The sequence below is a fragment of the Triturus cristatus genome, chromosome 2_2, assembly GCF_964204655.1.
Source record: "Triturus cristatus chromosome 2_2, aTriCri1.1, whole genome shotgun sequence".
NCBI classification, from domain to species: Eukaryota; Metazoa; Chordata; class Amphibia; order Caudata; family Salamandridae; genus Triturus; species Triturus cristatus.
The window spans coordinates 1205816366-1205837875 of record NC_140582.1 but is presented as its reverse complement, the minus strand read 5'-3'; the positions used below and the strand labels follow the sequence as shown (position 1 = coordinate 1205837875).

General features: G+C 48.5%; 2 protein-coding genes across 3 annotated transcripts in view; one reads left to right on the top strand and one right to left on the bottom strand.

Annotated features, from left to right (window-relative positions):
* The window catches only part of LOC146863399 (C-type lectin domain family 4 member F-like), a 657369-nt gene extending 653630 nt beyond the window's left edge, over positions 1-3739 (top strand). Inside the window, exon 7 of the mRNA XM_085642825.1 lies at positions 141-3739. Within this exon, the coding sequence (XP_085498951.1) occupies positions 141-168 (28 nt within the window). The 3' untranslated portion in view covers positions 169-3739. The remainder of the gene's footprint in view (positions 1-140) is intronic.
* Positions 1-21510, bottom strand: part of LOC146863398 (uncharacterized) — a 689894-nt gene that overhangs the window by 92744 nt on the left and 575640 nt on the right. For both annotated transcript variants that reach the window (XM_085642823.1, XM_085642822.1), the window contains exon 7: positions 6382-6533. In XM_085642823.1, the coding sequence (XP_085498949.1) occupies positions 6382-6533 (152 nt within the window). The remainder of the gene's footprint in view (positions 1-6381; positions 6534-21510) is intronic.

Genomic DNA, 21510 nt, shown 5'->3' with positions numbered 1-21510 from the left:
CATTGATTATGAAAAGTTCTCAATGTACTGTTCCAACCCTTGTGTTTTTGGCTTCTGTAGATCATCTGGTATTCGTCACATGCTGACTGATACAAAGAATGCATACTATTGACAGTCTTCCTTTTGCTCTCTCTGCCCAGGACGCTACGCTGCTTGTGGGGCCCTTGAACTGCCTAACTCACCGGGACTGCGAGGACCTGGGAGCATTGTGCTCCGTTCATCCAGCTCACCTGTTCCTCTTCCCGCTGATCAGTCCGACGCCACGCCTCGCGGCCCCCGCTGCGCGGGAGCCGCTCGCAGGCTTCAACACTACCACTACTTAAAGGCTCGGCTGGCGCACTGAAGGTTGGGTCTTCCTTTTGCTCTCTCTGCCCAGGACGCTACGCTGCTTGTGGGGCCCTTGAACTGCCTAACTCACCGGGACTGCGAGGACCTGGGAGCATTGCGCTCCGTTCATCCAGCTCACCTGTTCCTCTTCCCGCTGATCAGTCTGACGCCACGCCTCGCGGCCCCCGCTGCGCGGGCGCCGCTCGCAGGCTTCAACACTACCACTACTTAAAGGCTCGGCTGGCGCACTGAAGGTTGGGTCTTCCTTTTGCTCTCTCTGCCCAGGACGCTACGCTGCTTGTGGGGCCCTTGAACTGCCTAACTCACCGGGACTGCGAGGACCTGGGAGCATTGCGCTCCGTTCATCCAGCTCACCTGTTCCTCTTCCGGCAGCCCCGCCCCCTTCACTATTTAGTTCAGTCCTCGCGAATTCGCAGCGCGGATCGCAGCGCGGGCGAAGACCGGGCAAAGAGCGGGCCGTTTTAGGCCGTTAGAGGCCGGCAGAGACCGGACCGGGCCCCCTCTCTAACGTTGTCATCATCCCAAGGCTCATTTTTATACTGCTTTAGCCTGTGGCTTTGACTGTCCCGCTCGCCATGGCCACTAGAGTATCCAGGAGTAAGGCTGCCCAACAGTGCTCTAGCACATTGGACAAATTCTTCCCTAAGACTAGTGCTGCGGCTAGTAAAGGCCGCACACCACCAGTTATTCTCCCTGAGGCAAGTGTGGAAAATGTGTCAGTCTCAATGGTCCCCTCGGACTCTTCATCCATTGATATTAGTACTCCAACACCATTTGATGCCACTCATCTATCTCTCATGGATAGTATTGACCAGACAATCGAGACAGTCCTCCAACAACTTAGGACCCCTTCCAATCTATTGAGGGATAGTGAGTCTCTGTGTCCCTCGGGGGTGGTGGAGTCTACTCCGCATATTAATTGTGCGGAAATGTCTGAAGTGCAGGATGAAGGGCAGGTTGCAGCGCCAACTGATCCCGTAGGCAGGAGAGTTTACCACCCTTCAAAAAGGAAAAGGTTAAGGAAACTAAGAGGGGCAAAAAGGGCCAAAGTAGATAAAATTAACCCAATACTAGATGCTAGCTCTGCCATTTCGGCTTCTCCCGTGGTTATCTCCCCAGGAATTGGCTGTGATCATTCAGATCCGCCATTAGTCAAAGTGGTACCTGGGTGTTCTGGCCCGTTTGTATTCGGAGGAAATCCTCCAAATGCAGCAGAGGCTCTGATTGGCTCTTTTAGGGATATCCTTAGGAGCATGTTGGAGCCTCTGTCTGCAAAATTGGATTCCATAGTTGATAGACTTAAGGCTTTAGAAGATGCACATAATAGGATCAGTCCTAGCAGGGGGTTGGGTCCAGGTGCACAGACGGCTCCCCTGGATTCTGCAGGGTTTGGACCGTCTACTGCTGGAACAAGCATACAGGTCCCGGTTGGGGCACAAGATAGTGTTACAAGTAGCCATGCTCCCCCATTGCTCCCTTTACAACTGTCTAGGCCCCCTGTTCCGGCACCTAGAAGATCTAAACAACCAACACCATCCCTCCTAACGAGTGGGGGGCGAGCCAATAATGATTATACTGATCGCCCCATGAGTCCTAATAGTAGACGTAGGGCGGTTAATTTGCCCCCAGAGGCTGTGCCTTATACAGCGATTATGGTGGGAGTTCCTGAGCTCACTGGTGGCATCAGAGAGCCACAGGACTCACTTCGTAATAAAGTAATTAGCTGGCTGAATATTAACAGGCCCCTCCCTTCTAATATCAAAGGTGATGTGTTGATGGTCAGAAGGATCCCATGGATTGGAACTACCCCCAAAAATAGGGCAGGGGACTGTATCATAATTAGCTTTAAAAGCCCACTAGTTGCTCCGTACATTTGCAACTGGCTGGTAAGGCCGGATAAATCCAACATAGACGTAGTGTCTCTCTCGCATTTCTATCCGAATGTTTCCAATTTAGGAGTGGGGAGGGAACAGAGTTGGACTAGAGTGGGCTTTGCCGTAGACGGTTCACGGTACAGACCCAAGTATAATTCACTGCCTGTCCATGGTAATCTTGTCCTTCAGCATAGATTCTCCTGTCTGGACCTAGTAGATTGACCAATAAGGGGGGTCATTCCGCAACACCCGATAATTTCTGCCTATGGGTCTTCATTCAGGGGGGAAGGTACATCCGTTCCCGTAAATAAAAAAAGGTCCCTGGCCCCTGCAAAAGACGGAGGGACCACATTGGGAAGCACTCAAGCGTTAGATGAGGATCCACCAAATACATTATCTGCTGCTGCAACGCAATTGGTGGAGCTCGCTGAACTACCCATTCGGCCGCCCATTAACATTGGCTTGGGTGACTTGGGTAATTCTGCATTTGATATCCCGTCTGCACTTAGTGAAGTTGGTCCCCAATTCCAAGGCCCAGGTTTGACCATTCTGTCCTGGAATGTAGCTGGCATCTCCAGTAAGGTGAATACCCCAGAGTGGGAAACTTTGGTTAGCAAAGGTGACATACTCCTCTTTCAAGAGACATGGGCCAGGGCGCCTCACGATAGGAGGGGATATGACATTTTTGAAATCCCGGCAAGATCGAATGGGAGAGGGAGACCCTCGGGAGGTTTGGCAATCTGGGTGGCGAGCCACATTGGGTGTCAGGTGGTCGGCATGGATACACTTTCACCGGACATACAGTGTGTGCTCCTCAGTTGGCCTGACAAAAGCACGTGGGCTATTGTTAATGTCTACTCTCGACCTGTCGCTGTGGGCAAAGAATCTCCCACTCTGGCTGATCTCTCATCTTTTCTAGGGCAATTGACAGGCAACCTGAAAATAGTGATGGGAGGAGATTTTAATTGCCACTTTGAACCCCTGGAGGGCCTAATGGAGGGTGCTTTTACTGCCGAGGATGACCATTGGGGAGTCCCTCCTTCTTCATCACCTCACCCCAAAGCTTGGTCTCCGTTGGCAGTACAACTTACTTCTCTCACCCTGAATTTTGCACTAAGGGCGTGTAATGGGCGCACCCCTTCTGACACTCCTTCGGTGTGCACTTTCAACAAAAAGGGCCATGAGTCAAGGCTGGACTACATTTTTATAGATATTTCCCTGTGGCCTAAAGTTTTAGATTTTAGAGTGATCCCGAGGATAGACAGTGATCATAATGCCCTTTCCTTGGAGATCCAGCACCCAGCCCCTGCCTCAGGGACGCCAACTACCGATCTTGCAACCGATCAGGGAGACATATTACTCACCACAAGCAGGCGTCGAGTGAAATGGGGGAAGATAGTTGAGAAAGAAGAAGCTTTAACAAACCTCTATGGTATAGCACTCCCTAGGTTCCAGGAGGTGGACGCCCTCATCAACCAACCTAGACCCGCAGATTATAATGAGAGACTATCTGGAATTCACCAGGCCCTAGCAAGGGACCTCGCAGATGTCTTCAACCCGGCCCTGCCTATTAGAAGGAAAAAGACTCGTGCTCCGACTTGGTACACCTCCATTTGTAGGAAAACTAAGTCTGAGCTTCTTTCTGCAATTAAAGATGGTAGTGATAAGTTGAAGATCGCTGCCCTTAGGAGGGAGTACAAGGTAGCACTGGCCAATGCAAGGGCAGAGTGGGATTGGAATCACTGGCATGACCTGTCTGGAGCCCTCAAATCTAAAGATTTTAGAAAATTTTGGGCTCTTGTAAACAATGGAACAGGGGATTTGTTGTCTGCAGTAGAACCCAATATTGCCCCCTCTGTTTGGGAGGCTCATTTTGGGTCTCTATATCAAGAATCCACTCTCTGGCCGGAGGGGATGATGGTAGAGTCCCCCTGCCTGCCAGATGTGGCCTTGGAATTTTCTTTGGGGGAGGTGAAGCTGGCACTGGAGGGCTTAGCGCTGGGGAAGGCACCGGGGCTGGACAAGTTACCCGGTGATTTGTTCAGATATCACCCTGACATTTGGGCCCCGTACTTCCTAGTCCTTTTCAATGCCATTTTGGGAGGTATGGCGATCCCTTTCTCCTGGTTAGGGGCTGAAATAGTTCCGATTTATAAGAAAGGGTCCCCCTTGAGTCCTACAAATTACAGGCCTATCAGCCTGATAGATGTTCCCCAAAAGCTTTTTGCGCGCCTCATTCTGAACCACCTATTAGACTGGGTCGAGGAAAATGACATCTTGAGTCCCTTGCAGGCTGGCTTCAGGAGAAACACATCGACCATGGACCAGATCTTTCGCCTAGTTCTCCTCTACTGGAAGACGGTGAGGATCGAGGGCGGGAGATTGTACATGGTCTTCGTGGATCTGAGGTCAGCCTTTGACCTAGTCCCGCGCAGGAAACTCTGGGAGGTGTTGGAAAAGTTAGGTATTCCCCCCCAGCTACTTAACATCTTGGTCAGGCTGCATGAGAACAACTATGCGCAAGTTAGGTGTGGGAAGGATGGTAGACTCTCATCCAGGTTTCCTGTGTGCCGAGGTGTGAGGCAGGGTTGTGTCCTGGCACCGACCCTGTTTTGTTTATTCATCAATAATGTCATCTCACATCTGGAAAACGTCAAGGACAACGACGCCCCCTGTTTGGCAGGTAGGAGGGTACCGGCAATCATGTTCGCCGATGATACCCTCCTCCTTTCAAAATCGCCAATGGGGATCCAGAGGATCCTGGATGGTTTTGGTCTCTTCTGCCACCAGCATGGGTTGGAGGTGAATACAGAAAAGACCAAGTTTATGATCTTTAACCCACCAACTAAAACTAGGCCTAATCCTACCCTGGGGACCGCTAGCCTTGAGAGGGTGTCCACCTTCATATATCTGGGGGTTACATTGCAGGAAAACTTGGCATGGGACCGACAGATAGCACGATCCAAGGCTAAACTATCCCAACTCTCGGGTGCAATCCTGAAAGTGGCTAACACTTCTTCCTTCAAGCCCATAAGCCCGGCCCTTGAAACCTATAAGACCCAGGCCAAGGCAGCGGCCATATATGGCAGTGAGCTATGGGGACATAAAACGGTGAAGGGCCTATCAATAGTGGAAAATAGCTTTCTAAGGCGCCTTTTAGCCCTTCCAAGTGCCACGCCACTCCAGCCTTTGAGAATGGACATGGGTCTCCCCCCTATCGCAGAGGAGCTTGTGTCAAAGCCAGTGAAGTTCTGGCACAGGCTCTGGTCTACGGACGAACTCCATCATTATAGGGAGGATCTTACCCATGTCATGAGCTTAAACTCTAGCGGTAAAATCCCCTGGCTCACCTTCGTGGAAAACGAACTGTCTGCCATTAATCTCCGTGTTCTGTGGGAGGACCCTGCACGAGGCTGCCGTGCAATCTCGCGCAAGGCTCTGGCACAAATCTATAAAGCCAGGTCCCTTGCACATCTGACGGCTGCTCAAAATAGTGGCACCTTAACCTTGCAATTTTTAGAATCCAAAAATTCTTACGTTTTCGAACCTTTTATGGATTTTATCTTTCCCATCCTGGCAAGGAAATTGTATGTTCAGTGGAGGTATAGCACACTACCTATTAATTCATACACTTCGAAGTGGTCAAATGGGGGCGACAAAATATGTCCCTGCTGTAACAACCATGTGGAAGATGACCCCCATATTTTGTTTGTGTGCCCTGCATACCAAAGGCCCAGAAAATATTGGATAGCGCCAATCTGTAAGAACCTGGGATTCAAAGAGTATGCACAAGCATACAGGATTTTGAAAACTAGTACCCTGGGCCACATTGTGTTTGCTGTTTCCAAATTTCTCATGGCCATTTGGTTGATTAGAAGGAAAAAATTGTCTGAAGCTCCTTGAACTCTTTAAAGAATCTTCTAAATGTAATTTTAACTCATCCCTTGCTGGGAGAGTCGTTTTTATTCAAATGTATTTTAATAATGTTTTATTGTCTGTAATGTTTTTATTGTGTCTTTTATGGTCTATATGACCGAAATAAAGAATTTTTGGATTGGATTGGATTGGACTATTGACAGTATTGTCAAATGGTATCTATAAAACAGGATGTACAGCAGCACTGCTGCATTAAAATATATTTTACACGTTAATATCTCACCTGCTCTTCGGAGGTTGTAATGGAGGCAAGATGGGAGTCATGAGATACACAGAACTCTTCTGCGTCTGTCCAATTTTTTTTTGCAGTTGAAAAGTAATATATATTTCTACCATTTATTTTCCAGCCAGTTTTAAGCATAGAAACCGCATCCTCTGGAAGGGAAGAAGGTTGTCATGACGTTATTAAACAATATCAGAGATCAGCCACTTGCTAGTAAGGATACATTTTTACCATGATCTGACCTCCCTTTTCTAGCTTTGTGGTAGTTTTGCACTACTGTAGGAAATTAGTGGGATTTACTAACAGGAAATAATGCTAGTTATAAAGGAAAATACATAAAAATATGAAGTTCTCCATATGTGCGTGTACAACACACAAAAATACAGTGGAATATGGTATCAAGTTTCTGCTTGTGGCAAAAATGTGCCTGTAATTAATTGAAACCAGGTCCTGACGGTGTCCCTATTGACTTACTAAAAGATAATGCGACCTTTTGGGCACCTCTTCTCACAGATGTTTTTAACAGCCTTGCCTTCTCCCCTCTCCCTGGCACATGGGGTACTGTTGTGCCCTATTAAAATAATAGGATTGTCCATAGACTTGTTATAAAAAAACAAGTTTAATTGTAGGTTCAACGAGCCACCGCTCCACACATCCAGTGCCAACGAGGTCCCAACTGTCCTTTAACAGAACCCCCTGACATCAGAACATTATGACTACAAACAGAACGTTCACCCCATCTAACAAGCATTGCTAGGCATAACATATTACCTCTTTTTGAAATAAACAAAAACAAAAACACACAAAACACAATAACAAATAAAAATACAAAAAGCAAAAATAATACCGTACAAATGACTAATTAACTATTCCAGAAATCATTGTTCCCATCACCGCAATTTCCACGGGAGTTGCTTGACACGCGTGGATCTTCTGGGCCCCTTACACAACACACTGCTTTCCCCAGTAGAATTAGGAACCATTGAAGGAGAAGCGCCAACAGCGGGTTGAACCTTGACAACTTTGCTCAAGTTCCACCAGTGACCCCCTTCAACCATAACTGCACCCCCACACACTCTCTCCACGCGAACCGGTTCACCAAAATTCTTTCCACCCTTACTGACAAACCTCGTGCTTTTAATTCGAACAAGATCCCCAGGATTAAGCCCAACCAACTTGACAGAATTCTTGATATTATATCTGTCAGCCATCTTCTTCTGAGCATCCTTCACACGCAACTCCAAAGCATCCTTATCAATATTAGAGGACACCTTGCCGGCCACAGTCCTCAACAGCCAAGCAGGATACAACACAGAAGTAGGAATTCTCCCCTTCAAAGACACAAAAGGAGCAATTTTGGTAAGAGAATGAGGTGTCGTGCGATAGAACCACAACATAGATCTCACCGCACCTTCAATATCAAGACAGTTTTGCTTTGCCCATTTGATACAATCGCCTACGACCCTGTTCATTCTCTCCACCAATCCATTGGTCTGTGGATGCCCAACTGAGCTCTTTAAATGTTTCACTCCCGACTCCTTCAGAAAATCTTCCATGTCCTGGCTTACAAATTGCACACCATTGTCAGACACAATGACTTCGGGAAAACCCTCTCTCATGAAAATTTCTTTGAGAAACAAAATAGCATTATTAGCAGTGGCAGAAGAACAAAACTTTACCTCCGGCCATTTGCTATGGAAATCCATTAACACGAAGGCAAAGCGAAGATTGTACGGAAGGAAATTGAAAGGACCAACTAGATCTATACCCACTTTCGACCACGGTCTCATGGGATAATCAATAGGTTGAAGTGGAGGTGTAACAACCCTCAGTTTCTTTTCCGCACCACTGCATACACCACACAACTTCACACTTTCTTCAATATCTTTGTCCATAGAAGGCCACCAATAATGCAATCTAAGGCGCCTTTTGGTCATGGTTGCCCCCAGATGGCCATCATGCGCACAATCAATGAGCTTGGAACGAATACCTGAAGGGGGAACACACCTGCCATCCCTCATAATCACACCATCTTCAATAGACAGCTCATCAGAAATTTTCCAAAAAGGTTGAATCTCCTGACTTACACACCTTTCACGTGGCCATCCCTTTACAATGAACTCTTTCACTTTGTCCAAGCACTGATCAGCTTTCACTGCCACATTCCATTCCATCTCACTACAAGCCTTGTTGTCCACTGCATCTACCACCGCAATAAAACAATCCTCTTTGTCCTCTTCCAGATCTAACGGGTCATCATCACTCAAAGGCAGTCTAGACAACATATCTGCCCTGACATTCTGTTGTCCCGGTATATGCTTAGTAACAAAATTATACTGTAACAACTTTGTGGTCAAGCGCGCAATTCTGGGTGTTGCGTACTTTACTCGCTCACCCCCTAATATATAAACCAATGGCTTATGGTCAGTGTGAATCTGGAATTTCCTTCCTCAAACATACGTTCTAAACTTCTCACACGCCCAAAAGCATGCCAATAGTTCCTTCTCGATAACAGAATAATTGACCTCAGCATCTCTCAAAAGCCTGGACGCATAACTGATGGTGACCTCCTCATTATCCACAACTTGCGTAAGAACTGCCCCCAAACCATAGTTGCTGGCATCCACCGTAATGATGCAAGGTATCATTGGAACGTATGCCCTCAAAGACTTCGCATTCGTCATTTCAGCCTTGACAAACTCGAAAGTTTCTTGACACAACTCATCCCACACAAACATGACATTAGATCTCAACATATTGGAAAGCGCTTTCATTTTACTGGCATATCCTGGGATAAAGCGCGAATAGAATTCACACAAACCCAAGAAAGAACGCAGCTCGTCCTTATTCTTGGGACACGGACACTCCACAACAGCCTTTACCAACCCAGGCCTCGGACTCACACCCACACCAGAGACCAAGTGTCCTAAGAACTCTATCTCCTTCTTCCAGAATTCACATTTGCTTTTCTTAACCACAATCCCTTTTTCTTCAAAAATGCTTAAAACAGATCTAAGAATTCTGTCATGTTCATCTATATGCTTACTGAAGATTAAAACGTCATCCTGAAAGATCACCACCCACTTCACCTCTTGTAACACCGATTGCATAACTCTCTGGAATACAGACGCTGCAGAAGCAAGCCCGAAAGGCATTCTACAGAATTGGAACGACCCAAAAGGTGAATTAAAAGCTGTGTAATGTCGAGAGTCCTCATCTAACAGCACCTGATGGTATGCCGACGCTAAATCAATTTTCGAAAACCATTCAGCTCCTCTCAGTTCCTCCAATAAATCCCCGATTTTAGGTAGAGGATGTGCATCCACCCAAATTTCCTTGTTGATACTCCTCAAATCTACACATAAACGAATCTCGCCATTGCGTTTACGTGCGACCACCAATGGACTAAGCCATAAGCTAGATTCAATTGGCTCTATTATGCCAGATTTTTCCAGCCTGTCCAACTCTGCTTTAAGGTCAGCCCTAAGACTAAAAGGCACTGACCTCACCTTGTGCTTAACTGGGATGGCATCATCCTTAATCTTGATTTTGTGTCTGAAACCTTTAATTTTTCCCAAAGAATCAGAAAACACACCAGGAAAATCACTTTCCAACTTGTCAGAACCCAAGAAATCTTGCACAACCAACACCTGTTCACTTGTCCCTGGTCTCAATACCATGCCGAACAAACCTTGGTGAAACCACCCTAGAATGTTTAGACCACGCACAGCCACATAGATTTTACCATGAATCCTGCGCCCCTTAAACTCCAGCACATCTTCTATAAAGCCCTCCAGGTCTATCTTACGTCCTTCGTAGGAGACAGGCGCTCTATCTGGTGGAAACAAGGGTCTGTCACCCCATGACTTCTTAAACAAATCATGGGTAATCATAGTGATACGTGCTCCTGAATCCACCAACAAATTCAAAGTCACATCACCCACTTTTATTTCCTCATACGGATCCACACAGTCTGCAGGATCTCCAGAAACAACGTTCTCATCAACAACAGTCACAATCATATCCTGAAACTCTTGGACTAACTCATTCTCACTCAAACTCTCATCTTTGCCAATACTATTCACTTTCTCATTTTTCAGAAAGTTTGACTGACACACCTTAGCGAGATGTCCCAATCTGCCACACTTATGACATTTAGCATTTCTCCCGGGACAAAATCTATTGTCCTTGCCATGCGGAGCATACCCACAATGATAACACATATTGGTTTTCTTGAAAGGACCCTTGACTTGATTTTTATCCTTTCTAATCAAGTTCCCCAATGCACTAGTCGTTGCAACTGCATTAACAGTATCTTTCGTGACCAACCCACTACTCAACTCCTTGATAGAGTTTTGCGCCAACTCCAAACTTTTTGCCACCTTTATAATTTCCTCCAGACTAGGGTTCCCCATAGTGAGTAATTTTTGCTGTATCTGTTTATCTGCACAGTGCGCGATGAATTGATCTCTAACCAACTGGTCTCTGTATTCACCAAAATCACACTCCGCACACAACTTTCTCAGCGCACTTAGATAGGTATCTACATTTTCACCTTGAATTTGTGCTCTTTTAAAGAACTTGTGTCTTAACACAACCAGACTTGGCTGAACGTCGAACTTGATAATTAGCTTCTTAACCGCTTCTTGATATTCATCAAGGACCTCACCTTCAGCTAATACCAACACAGGAAGATGTTTGTAAACTTCTCTCCCCTCAAAACCCAATGAATTCAACAGCAGAAACTTTTTCCTTTCCGCTCTGTAACGCGAAGCTCCAATGGCCCCCACATAAGTCTCAAACGCGTCAAACCATTGTCTCCACTGTATCGGTGGCGCTCCCGGACTTTCTAGGAACGGGGGAGGCGGATTTACAGCTTGCATAGTGCCAACCACAAATTTCCTCTCTTGCAAATCTAGTTATAATAAACTGGAGAAACCACCCAAAACTACTCCCCGTAAACGTAGGCTTAAAATACCAACCCCCCAAACAAAATGTAACCAAGATACACTGTCCCCCTCGCAAATTCAGCTCAACAGATAATGGCAGGTAGACTTGTCAATCATCAAAACGGAGTCCAGAGAATAAAAAAAAAAATAATAATAATATCTGCATGGATCAAAACAGTCGTGATGCACGAACAGAAACGGAAGTGTCATTTGACCTTCAAACCTCTTGAAGGCACGACATCCACTGCCTCCTAAACGAGTGTAGTAGGGAAGAGTCAACTGTCAGAAGCCGATACTCCAAAACAGCTGATCCGGTCTTGGCGTGTTGTAAAACAAAGTAAAAGGAACCGGACTCGGCACCTCACCGAAGCTTTGACTTCCTCACAGGAAACTGACGTGTTTGCTGCGTTGCCGCGGAAACGTTTTCATCCGTGATAGGCTGCAGCCCACCAAGCTTCCACCAATACGTTGCGTACAATTCTAGTACGTCATCATTCCTCCACAGCGCTCGTCGGGGAAACAACCTCAAGCACTCCAACGGCTCTCTAACTCTCCGATCTGCGTCAACTCCTCACAGCCAGGTATTCCTTTCTCTTTTCAAGAAATAGACGGCACAGGAGCTGCCACTTCGGTAGTCCTCACTTGCGCACAACTGTCCCGCAAAGAGTTAAGGCTCCCCACTTTGGAAACCGTGTCGTTGGAGAGTAAGACTTCACGACAGCGTTATTTTTTCGTGGCTGTTCTAGGGATGGACAACTCTGACTCGTAAGTCCAGTAACACCGCAGCGCGTAGAAATTCCTTCCCCATCAGCTGTTCGTCGTGTGTCAGAACACCGGATCGGATCCAAAAACAGTTCACTGTGTATGGTCCATTACGATGGCTCGCCCGCTCGTCGCCAAAAATATGTTGTGCCCTATTAAAATAATAGGATTGTCCATAGACTTGTTATAAAAAAAACAAGTTTAATTGTAGGTTCAACGAGCCACCGCTCCACACATCCAGTGCCAACGAGGTCCCAACTGTCCTTTAACAGAACCCCCTGACATCAGAACATTATGACTACAAACAGAACGTTCACCCCATCTAACAAGCATTGCTAGGCATAACAGGTACCTCTATCATAGTGCCGATTTTTTAAAAAGGGGATCGCTCATTGCCTGCCTACTATCGTCCAATCTCTCTTATCGACACCACTGTTAAAATCATGGGCACAATAATCTATAACAGGATCATTGATTGGGTGCAAAATAAATCCGTGCTACACCAGTCTCACTATGAGTTCAGGTGTAAAATTGGAACTATCGAGCAGGGTCTTAACCTGAATTTGATTTTAGTAACATATACGGTGGCCAAGCATTCCCCTGTCTATCTAGCGTTCATGGACCTATCATCAGCTTTTGACTGTGTGTACTGGGTCAAGCTGTGGTACCTACTTATTGCCTGGGGCTTGGATCTAGTTTTGGTCCATTTCCTTGCCTACCTGCACATGTCCGGGTACGCAATAACTCTTAAGAGGATGTTTCAGGAGATATGGACATCCAGTGTGCAGTGAGGCAGGGGTGTCTGTTAGCCCTGTTTAATTTACCCTTTTATGAGTGATCTTTATACTTCTCTTGTGTCACCCCTTATGTTCCCATAATTAAAGGAAAACCACTACCCACACATAATTAAAGAAAAACCACTGCTCACACTACTCTACGCGGATGCCGTGGTGCTCATGGCATGTACTCCAAGAGCACTGCTTCTCCTAGTTCATGCCTCTGTTGATCTCATGGCATCTCTCAATCTACAGACCAGTTTGGCCAAGTCCCATATGATGTCTGTTGGGCCCAAGTGCAGATAACTCCCGAACATGGTAATTGGCACTCAACACCTGAGTAGTATTAATACCGTTCCTTATCTTGGTGTTATTTTCTCTGCCCTTGGGTCATGGTCCACCAATATGGCACAGCACTCCACCAGATTTTTCATGGCTAATGGGCCATTGGGTAGTATTACACCACCAACGGGGGCGGTTACTTCGCCCACTTGTTACAGGTATATAAACCTCAATGTATACCGATTGCTTTGTATGGGCTGAAGTGTAAGGGATGTCCAACTGCTGCGCCATCCAGAGCTAAGAAAATAGATTTTGCAGAAAGCTTTTATCTGTACCTTTTATCAGCATCGCATTTTTTTGGCCATAAAGAGCTCGGGCTTCGTTACATCACTGGGCTGATCAGGATATGGACAGTGTTTCTGTGGCTCTCAATTTGGAGAAACGATGAGGCTGCCCTAACCAGGGATATTATATGATTATAAATGATTGTTTGTCCCTAGATAGAGGGTTATCAATTCCCTAGCTGGCGTATGTGAAGGAAGAGTGTCAGAAAATTGGGGATTCTTTCTGTTTTTGTGGATCTGTTGTTTTGTGGCATGGTCAACCATTAAATCTGTGTCCAATGCATTTTTAAAATTTTCTTTTATTTGTATTGCTTTTTTACTCAAAAGACCTTAGAACCAATCAGATAGTTAACAAGTCAGTAGCCCGCACATAGCTGGACCAACATTACCATTATGTTAGATAAACGTTTCTTCTTTCAAACAACATAGGAAATAAAAAACATATATTATTACAAAGGAGCATATTACACTTACTGATACGATACAAAGAAAACAGTTGCAGTACAGCAATTTCACAAGGGACAAACATCGCGTTATCATAGGCACAAAGTCTCAAGCATTGCCCTCATTGGGGGTATCTAAGATTGGATATGTTTCCAGGTTTATGTCTGAATACACCCCAGCAGCGTGTGGGTATATTTCAGAATCTTAGTGATCCATGGAATGGGTCTGTAAGTAATTGTTTAGCGGTTTCCAGATGTCACAGGGACTTGATGTAGCAGGTAACAGTGTGGAGTATGTGTCGCACATAGTCTCACAATATGTGAGATCCCATAGCCATGTCTGTTCCGATGGCGTTTGCGTTCTGCCCCAGTGTATTGACACCTGTCGCTTAGCCATTAGCCGGGCCATTGCTGAAAAACGTCTAACGCTTCTCTTCAGAGGTTTGACATATCCCAAAAGGGCCATCAAAGGAGTGGAGGGTATAAGTTGCTCTACCATAATAGATATGTGTCGAAAAATGTCTTCCCAATATATGTTCACTGAGACGCATTGCCATGCTAAGTGTATAAAGTGAGCCTCAGGAGTGCCACATCTCACAGATGTGTTGAGGACTGCTGGGAGCATCTTTGCCAATTGTTTGGGAGTGACGTAGGCCATATGAAGATACTTAACATGCAATAATTTATGTCTATAGTTGCCCGAGACGTAGCGCACCTGGGAACATCAGTATTTCTACATGTCGTCGTTGATGGTTATATCTAGGTCTTGCTCCGATGAAGCGCGTACTTTAAAACCTACGGATGGGTGAAGGGAGAGTGACAGATGGTGCCCGCGGGATACTAAGTGTGTACTATCAGATGCAGTAATAAGTAATGTGAGTGGTGGGAAGTCGACTGGTTCCGTTGAGGGGTTGGGAAGGGCCTTCAAAAGGGAGCAGCGTGTTCTATGGAGCAAGAAGCAGTCCAAAAGTGTCCCAGGACCCCGGGCGGCCAAGTCAGTAGTAGAACAGGAGTCACAAAATAAGTCTCCCAGTTTAGAGAGTCGATTTGTAAGTAGTGTTCGTTTAGTAAGCATTTCCGTGGGTTACCTACCAGCGGTAAGTTTGGAGAATATAAAGACGTGTATTTTAAGTGCTTACGCTGTTTCGACCATGCCCAATATGTCATTGGGACAGTTTGAATTTCAGCAGGGCAGCGTGGGAGGCCCAAAAACAATAATGTAGTCAGTGATTTGGGATGCACTTGCGAGCCATCTGGGTTGAAGTATCAATCAATCAAGGCATTTATAGAGAGCACTACTCACCTGTGAGGGTCTCAAGGCGCTAAGGGGCGGGGCAGCTATTGGTCGAAGAGACAGGTCTTGAGACATCTCCTGAAGGTCAGCAGGTCCTGGGTCTGCCGCAGATGGGCGTGGAGAGTGTTCCATGTCTTTGTGGCAAGGTGGGAGAAGGATCTGCTGCCGGTGGTCGATCGGCGAATGCGTGAGACGATGGCGAGGGCAAGGACAGCGGAGCGGAGCTGGCGGTTCGGGGTGTAGAAGGACAGTCGTTCGCTGAGGTATGCTGGTCCGGCGTTGTGGAGTGCTTTGTGAGCGTGGGTGAGGAGTTTGAAGGTGATCCTCTTGTTGATCGGGAGCCAATGCAGATCTCTTAAGTGGGTGGTGATGTGGCTGTGGCGGGGGAGTCCGAGGATGAGGCGTTGGGAGGCATTCTGTATGCATTGGAGTCTATTCTGGAGTGTGGTCGTGGTTCCTGCGTGGAGGGCGTTGCTGTAGTCCAGCCTGCTGCTGACAGGTGCTTGGGTGACTGTTCTCCTGGTTTCGGTGGGGATCCATCTGTAGACTTTGTGGAGCATTCGGAGGGTGTTGAAGCAGGAGGAGGAGACGGCGTTGACTTTCTGGGTCATAGAGAGCGTTGAGTCAAGGATGAACCCCAGATTGCGTGCGTGGTTAGTGGGTTTCGGGGCAGCTCCCTGCGAGGTAGGCCACCAGGAGTCATCCCTTGCAGAGGGGGTGGAGCCGAGGATGAGGACCTCCATCTTGTCTGAGTTCAATTTTAGTCAACTGGTCTTCATCCAGTCTGCAATGTCCTTCATTCCCTCATGGAGGTTGGATTTGGTGACGGCCGGGTCTTTGGTGTGGGAGAGGCTCAGCTGCGTGTCGTGGGCGTATGAGACGATGTTGAGGTGGTGCGCTCTGACGAAGTTGGCGAGCGGTGCCATGTAGATGTTGAAAAGGGTCGGGCTGAGGGATGAACCTTGTGGAACACTGATGGTGATCGTGGTGGCTTCGGATCGGAACAGGGGAGACGGACTCTCTGGTTCTGCCGGTGAGAAAGGAGGTGATCCAGTCCAGGGTTTTTCCCCGGATCCCTGTGTCATGGAGGCGTGTGCGTAGGGTATGGTGGCAGACGGTGTCAAAGGCGGCCGAGAGGTCCAGGAGGATGAGTGCTTCCCTTGTCCAGTATGGTCCTGATGTCGTCAGTGGCGGATATGAGGGTGGTCTTGGTGCTGTGGTTGCTGCGGAAGCCGGATTGGGAGGAGGTCAGGACGTTGTTCTCCTCCAGGAATAGGGTCAGTTGTCAGTTGGCGGTCTTCTCGGTGACTTTGGCCGGGAACGGGAGCAGGGAGATGGGTCGGAAGTTCTTGAGGTCCTTTGGGTCCGCCTCGGGTTTCTTGAGGAGGGCGTTGATCTCGGTGTGTTTCCAGCTCTCTGGGAAGGTGGCAGTCTCGAAGGAGCTGTTGATGATCTTTTGGTGTTGGGGTGCGATAATGGAGCTTGCCTTGTTGGAGATGTGGTGTGGGCAGGGGTCGGAAGGTGAGCTGGAGTGGATGGTGTTCATGATTTTTATAGTATCTTCGTCATTGACGTTGTTCCAGGAGAGCAGAAGGTTGGGGAGTTTCGTGGGAGTAGAGTCGGGGGTGTCGTCGTTGTCTGTCATCGGCTCCTGAGTGTCAAAGCTGTTGTGGATGTCTGTGACCTTGCAGTGGAAGAAGGTAGCCAGAGAGTCGCAGAGTTCTTGTGACGCTGGTACGTCATTGGAGTTGGAGCTGGGGGTGGCAAGTTCTTTCATGATGTTGAAGAGCTCTTTGCTGTTGTGTGCGTTGTTGTCGATGTGTTCCTTGAAGGAGTTTCTTTGTGCGTGGTTGTCGAGTGTCTGGTCCTTGCGCCATTGCTTCTCGAGTCTTCTGCAGGTGTGCTTGGAGTTCTGGAGGTCGGTGTTGAACCAGGTGGCTCTCGAGTCGGTGCGCCTGTTGGAGGGTTTCTTGATCGAGGCGAGGGTGTTGGTGCAGTCGTTGATCCATTGTCTGAGGTTGTGGGCTGCTGCGTCGGTCTCGGATGGTTCGGGTGGAGGGGCTCGGGCGAGAGTGGCGATGAGCTGGTCTTCAGTGACTTTCTTCCAGTTGTGGTGTGGGGTGCGTTGCGGTTGGTTGTGTGCGGTGGGTTTTTCGAAGGTGAAGTGGATGCAGTGGTGGTCGGTCCAATGGAGTTTGGTGGTGTGGCTGAAGGTGACGTGTTTGCTGGCGGAGAAGATGGGGTCAAGCGTGTGTCCAGCGGAGTGGGTGGGTGTTATGACGAGTTGTTTGAGTCCGAGGTTGGCGAGGTTGTCAATCAGTGTTGTAGAGTTGTTGTCGTTGTCGTTCTTGAGGTGGAAATTCAGGTCTCCGAAGAGGATGTAGTCTGTGGAGGCGATGTTGTGCATGCTGAGGAGGTCGGCGATGGATTCGCTGAACTGTGGATGGGGTCCCGGGGGTCTGTAGACGAGGGTGGTGTTGTTATTGACGTTCATCTGAAAGTGTAGGTGTTTGGCCATGCTGAGGATGTCTTCGGTGCTTGTTGGGATTCTGATGGTGTTCCTGTGGATGATGGCGATTCCTCCTTCTGGTTTGTTGTTGTTCTGGTCCCTGCGTGTGATCTTGTAGCCGTCCGGGATGGCTATGGCTATGTCCGGTGCCAAGGAGGTGTTCATCCAGGTCTCCGTCAGGAAGGAGACAATCCGGGGTGTAGGAGTCTAGCAGGTCCCAGAGTTCGACGGCCTGTTTGTGGACTGAGCGGGTGTTGAGCAGTATGCAGCTGAGAAGGGTGTGGCCTGCAGTGTTGGGGTGGGCAGGACGAGGTGGTGTGCGCTGGCTGGTGTAGCTGCAGTTTCAGCAGGTGAAGGGTCTGTGGGTGAGCTTCGGGGTGGCCTGGAAGCAGGTGGAGTTTCGGCCGGCGTTGAGTGCGTGGAGGGTGTTGGTGTTGTAGTGGCGTCGGGTCCTTTGGAGGTTGCGGGGACCAGGGGGTCTGGCGCTGGGCTTGGTCTAGGCACAGACGGGTGCAGACGGGCTTGCCTTAGGTGCGTCTTCTTGAAGGTGAGGGGGTAGGGGGGAGGGACGAGCAGCTGGGAGGCGGGAGCAGGGTGGGAGGGAAGGGGGTCAGAGGATAGCAGCGGGAAACGGCGGGAAAACAGAAATAGGAGGGGGAACAGAAGCAAAACAACAGTACAGTGGCAATCAAGGAAAAAATAGAAGAAAATAGAGAAATACAAGGGGAGACAGAGCAAAACAGTAGTACAGTGGCAGTCAAGGAAATAAATGTCAGAAGGCAGTACCAGGCAAGAGTACAGCAAAATAACGAGAGCAGCACCAGGCAAAAGTGCAGTGATCAACGCGGTTATCAACCCTCAGGGAGAAGAGACCAGGGTAGGCTCGAACCCTGCACCGGAGGGCTGGCTGGGCGTGAGGCAGCACAGAGCACCGCAGAGCTGCTGGGTAGCTGCTGGGGGGAGTGAGATCCTTGGACCAAGGTCTGAGGTATCGAAGTCGGGCATCTGGATGACACCAGAAATATGTGACATGTACTTGGGCCACAAGATAATATGAGTAGAAATCTGGGATCCCAAATCCCCGCTCGTTCAAATGGAATAGTCCAGGTCTCCCAGTTCATTCGCGGTTGCTTACCCGCCCATTCCAATCTTATCAGAAGTGACCGGAGTGTGGCAAAAAGGACAGCATGAGAGGAATTGGGATATTTGAAAAGAGGTATAAAAAACGTGGTAATCCTACCATTTTAATGATGGCGATACTGCCAGCTATAGAGAGCGGAAGCTTCGTCCATTTGGTAACTTGTGTCTCGAGGCGGTCATACGCCGGGCCGTAATTCAAACAGATGACCTCTGGGGCGTTGCAGTGTAAATAAATGCCAAGGTATTTAGGAGCGTCCGTACACCACTTCAGGGGGAATTCCATGTCACTCAGGGTTGTGGCGGGAGTCAATGGGAATATGTTGGACTTTGACATTTAATGACAAGTCCAGAGTACACACCAAATCGGATCACCTCCCATAAAAGAGGGGGCAAATTGTCAGCAGGCTTGCGTACAAATAGTATCACATCATCTGCACAAAACGATGTGATGAGTGGTCCCGTATGCAACTGCAGGTCCGAGCTGTAGATGTCGTCCCTGCATGTGGCGGGCTAGTGGATCCATGGCAATTATGAAGAGCAGGGGTGACAGTGGGCACCCCTGTCTGGTGCCCCTCTTCAAAGCGAATGGAGATGTAATCACACCATTCACTTTAAGTCAAGCTGTAGGTACAGAGTACAATATTGGGACAAGATTTAGAAAGCCAGTTGGGATTCCTAAATCCAATGCATTTTTTAACCGGGAAGAATCCCAGCCGGTCAGCACCAAGGCAGGGAAGCCAAACATGACCAGATATGTCGCCTTGGTTGAAAGTGGCTTCACCGTCGATCAGATCTGGTGTGCTCACAGTCTCCGGGAGCGCCCTCTGCTCTTTCGCTTCAGATCTGATACCATGAAATACATGCTTTGCCGGCCGCTGGGCTTCACTCACGATCTTGAAGCTAATGATGCCCCTGCGACAATGTGTCTGGCCAATCCATGCTTCATTGTATGTTTTATGTTTTATACTTTTTAATCCCGTTCTTAAAGAAACACTACTCTGAAAATGGCCAATGCAGACAGGCTTTAAGATCTCTATTGTTACTACACGCTGAGGCAGCTGCCTTGCACATTGGGGCGTTTTTAAAATCTGCCGTACGTCTATGCTGTCATAAAACTGTGCTGCTAATCACATTTTAATCTGTTTTGTGTACATATCTTACTCTATCCTATTTTATGAATTTTATATTGTGTGCTTATTTTGTACTATGCTCATTGCTTCCGAATAATGTTTATTGAATTTAATTGAACTGTGCACGTTTTCACCTGTTCTAATGTGCACAAACTGGGTGTGCAGTGTTAGCTTTTCAAATATCCAATAAATTAGGAATTTATATAAGGGTTGAAAGATGCCTGTCAATTGCAAACTGTTCCTTCAGTGAATCTAGCAAGAGGGCTCAGTAGATGATTGTACTTGTGGGAGTGTGTAATGTCGCGATAACTGACGTGACGCGTAACGGTGTGGACGTCAGTCTACGCGTACGTATCCAATGTAATAAATATGACGTCAGCAGTGCACGTAGGCAGAACGGCCACGGCACGAGAGACGGAGCAAGCACACACACGTGTCCCGAGTGGTTATTGCTGCGCGTGGGGCCTGGGGTGCTAGGCAGCGCACCACCACAGTATTCACCCACACGACACCACAAAGTGGCGACGAGGGTGGGCGTGCCCTCGCTGGTGACCCGCGTCCCGTTGGTGTGGCGGCCGGTGAGCGTCCCTCGCTCGCGGTGCTCGTGCCCCTGCGGTGACGCGCCCCTGGTGCATCGGTGAATCCTCCTGCCTCGGGGTGAAGAGGAGAGTGAGCGCGGACGCGTGAGAGCGCTCCTGCCCGTCGGCGAGGTCGCGGGGGTCAATTACCGCCTCAGCGCCTTTAGCGCTGCCGTCCACGTGCGCCCTGCCTCGTCTGGCGGCCCGCGGAGCGCGGAGTAGTTCTGCAGCCCCCTGCCTTCCAGCTGACACCAACGCCTGGAACTACGCGGAGGTTGTGAGCGCCGGAACAGGTGGGGAGTCCCTCTTTTCAGCTCCTCTGTGCCAGTGAGTGGGGGCACCTGACCCAGATCGTGTGCTGCTCGGGGTGAGGTCACGGGGACGTGTATAACGAGTCCTGGAAGGCCCTCACATTCCTGCAATACCCAGGGGAACACCGGGGGAAAGGTCACGCCCTGCCTGGGAGTAAGGCCCCGCTTCCCACGTGGGTGAGGAAAGAGCAGACGTCCAGAGCCATCACAGCCAAGGGTAGGAAGAGGTCTCGCCTAGCGCACGCCGCGCACCATGGCAAACATTCCGCCAATTGAGCCGTTCTCTGTAGAAGGGCCCCCATCAGCGGTGGCAGCCCGATGGAGAGACTGGGAGGATAGAGTGCGCATTTTCTTTGAGGCCACGAAGGTCCAGAGGGATCAGAAACGCGCAATGATCATCCACCTTGGAGGAAAAGAAATTCACAACATAGTTAAGACACTTGCGGAAAACACCCCCAAGACGCACACAACGTTGATAGCGGCGCTCAACGAGCACTTCGAGCCAATGGCGAACCGTGACTATGAACGCTTCATATTTCGCCAAGCACGCCAACTGCCTGAGGAGTCGCTCGATAAGTTCTACGCTCGTCTCAAAAACCTGGCGGCCACCT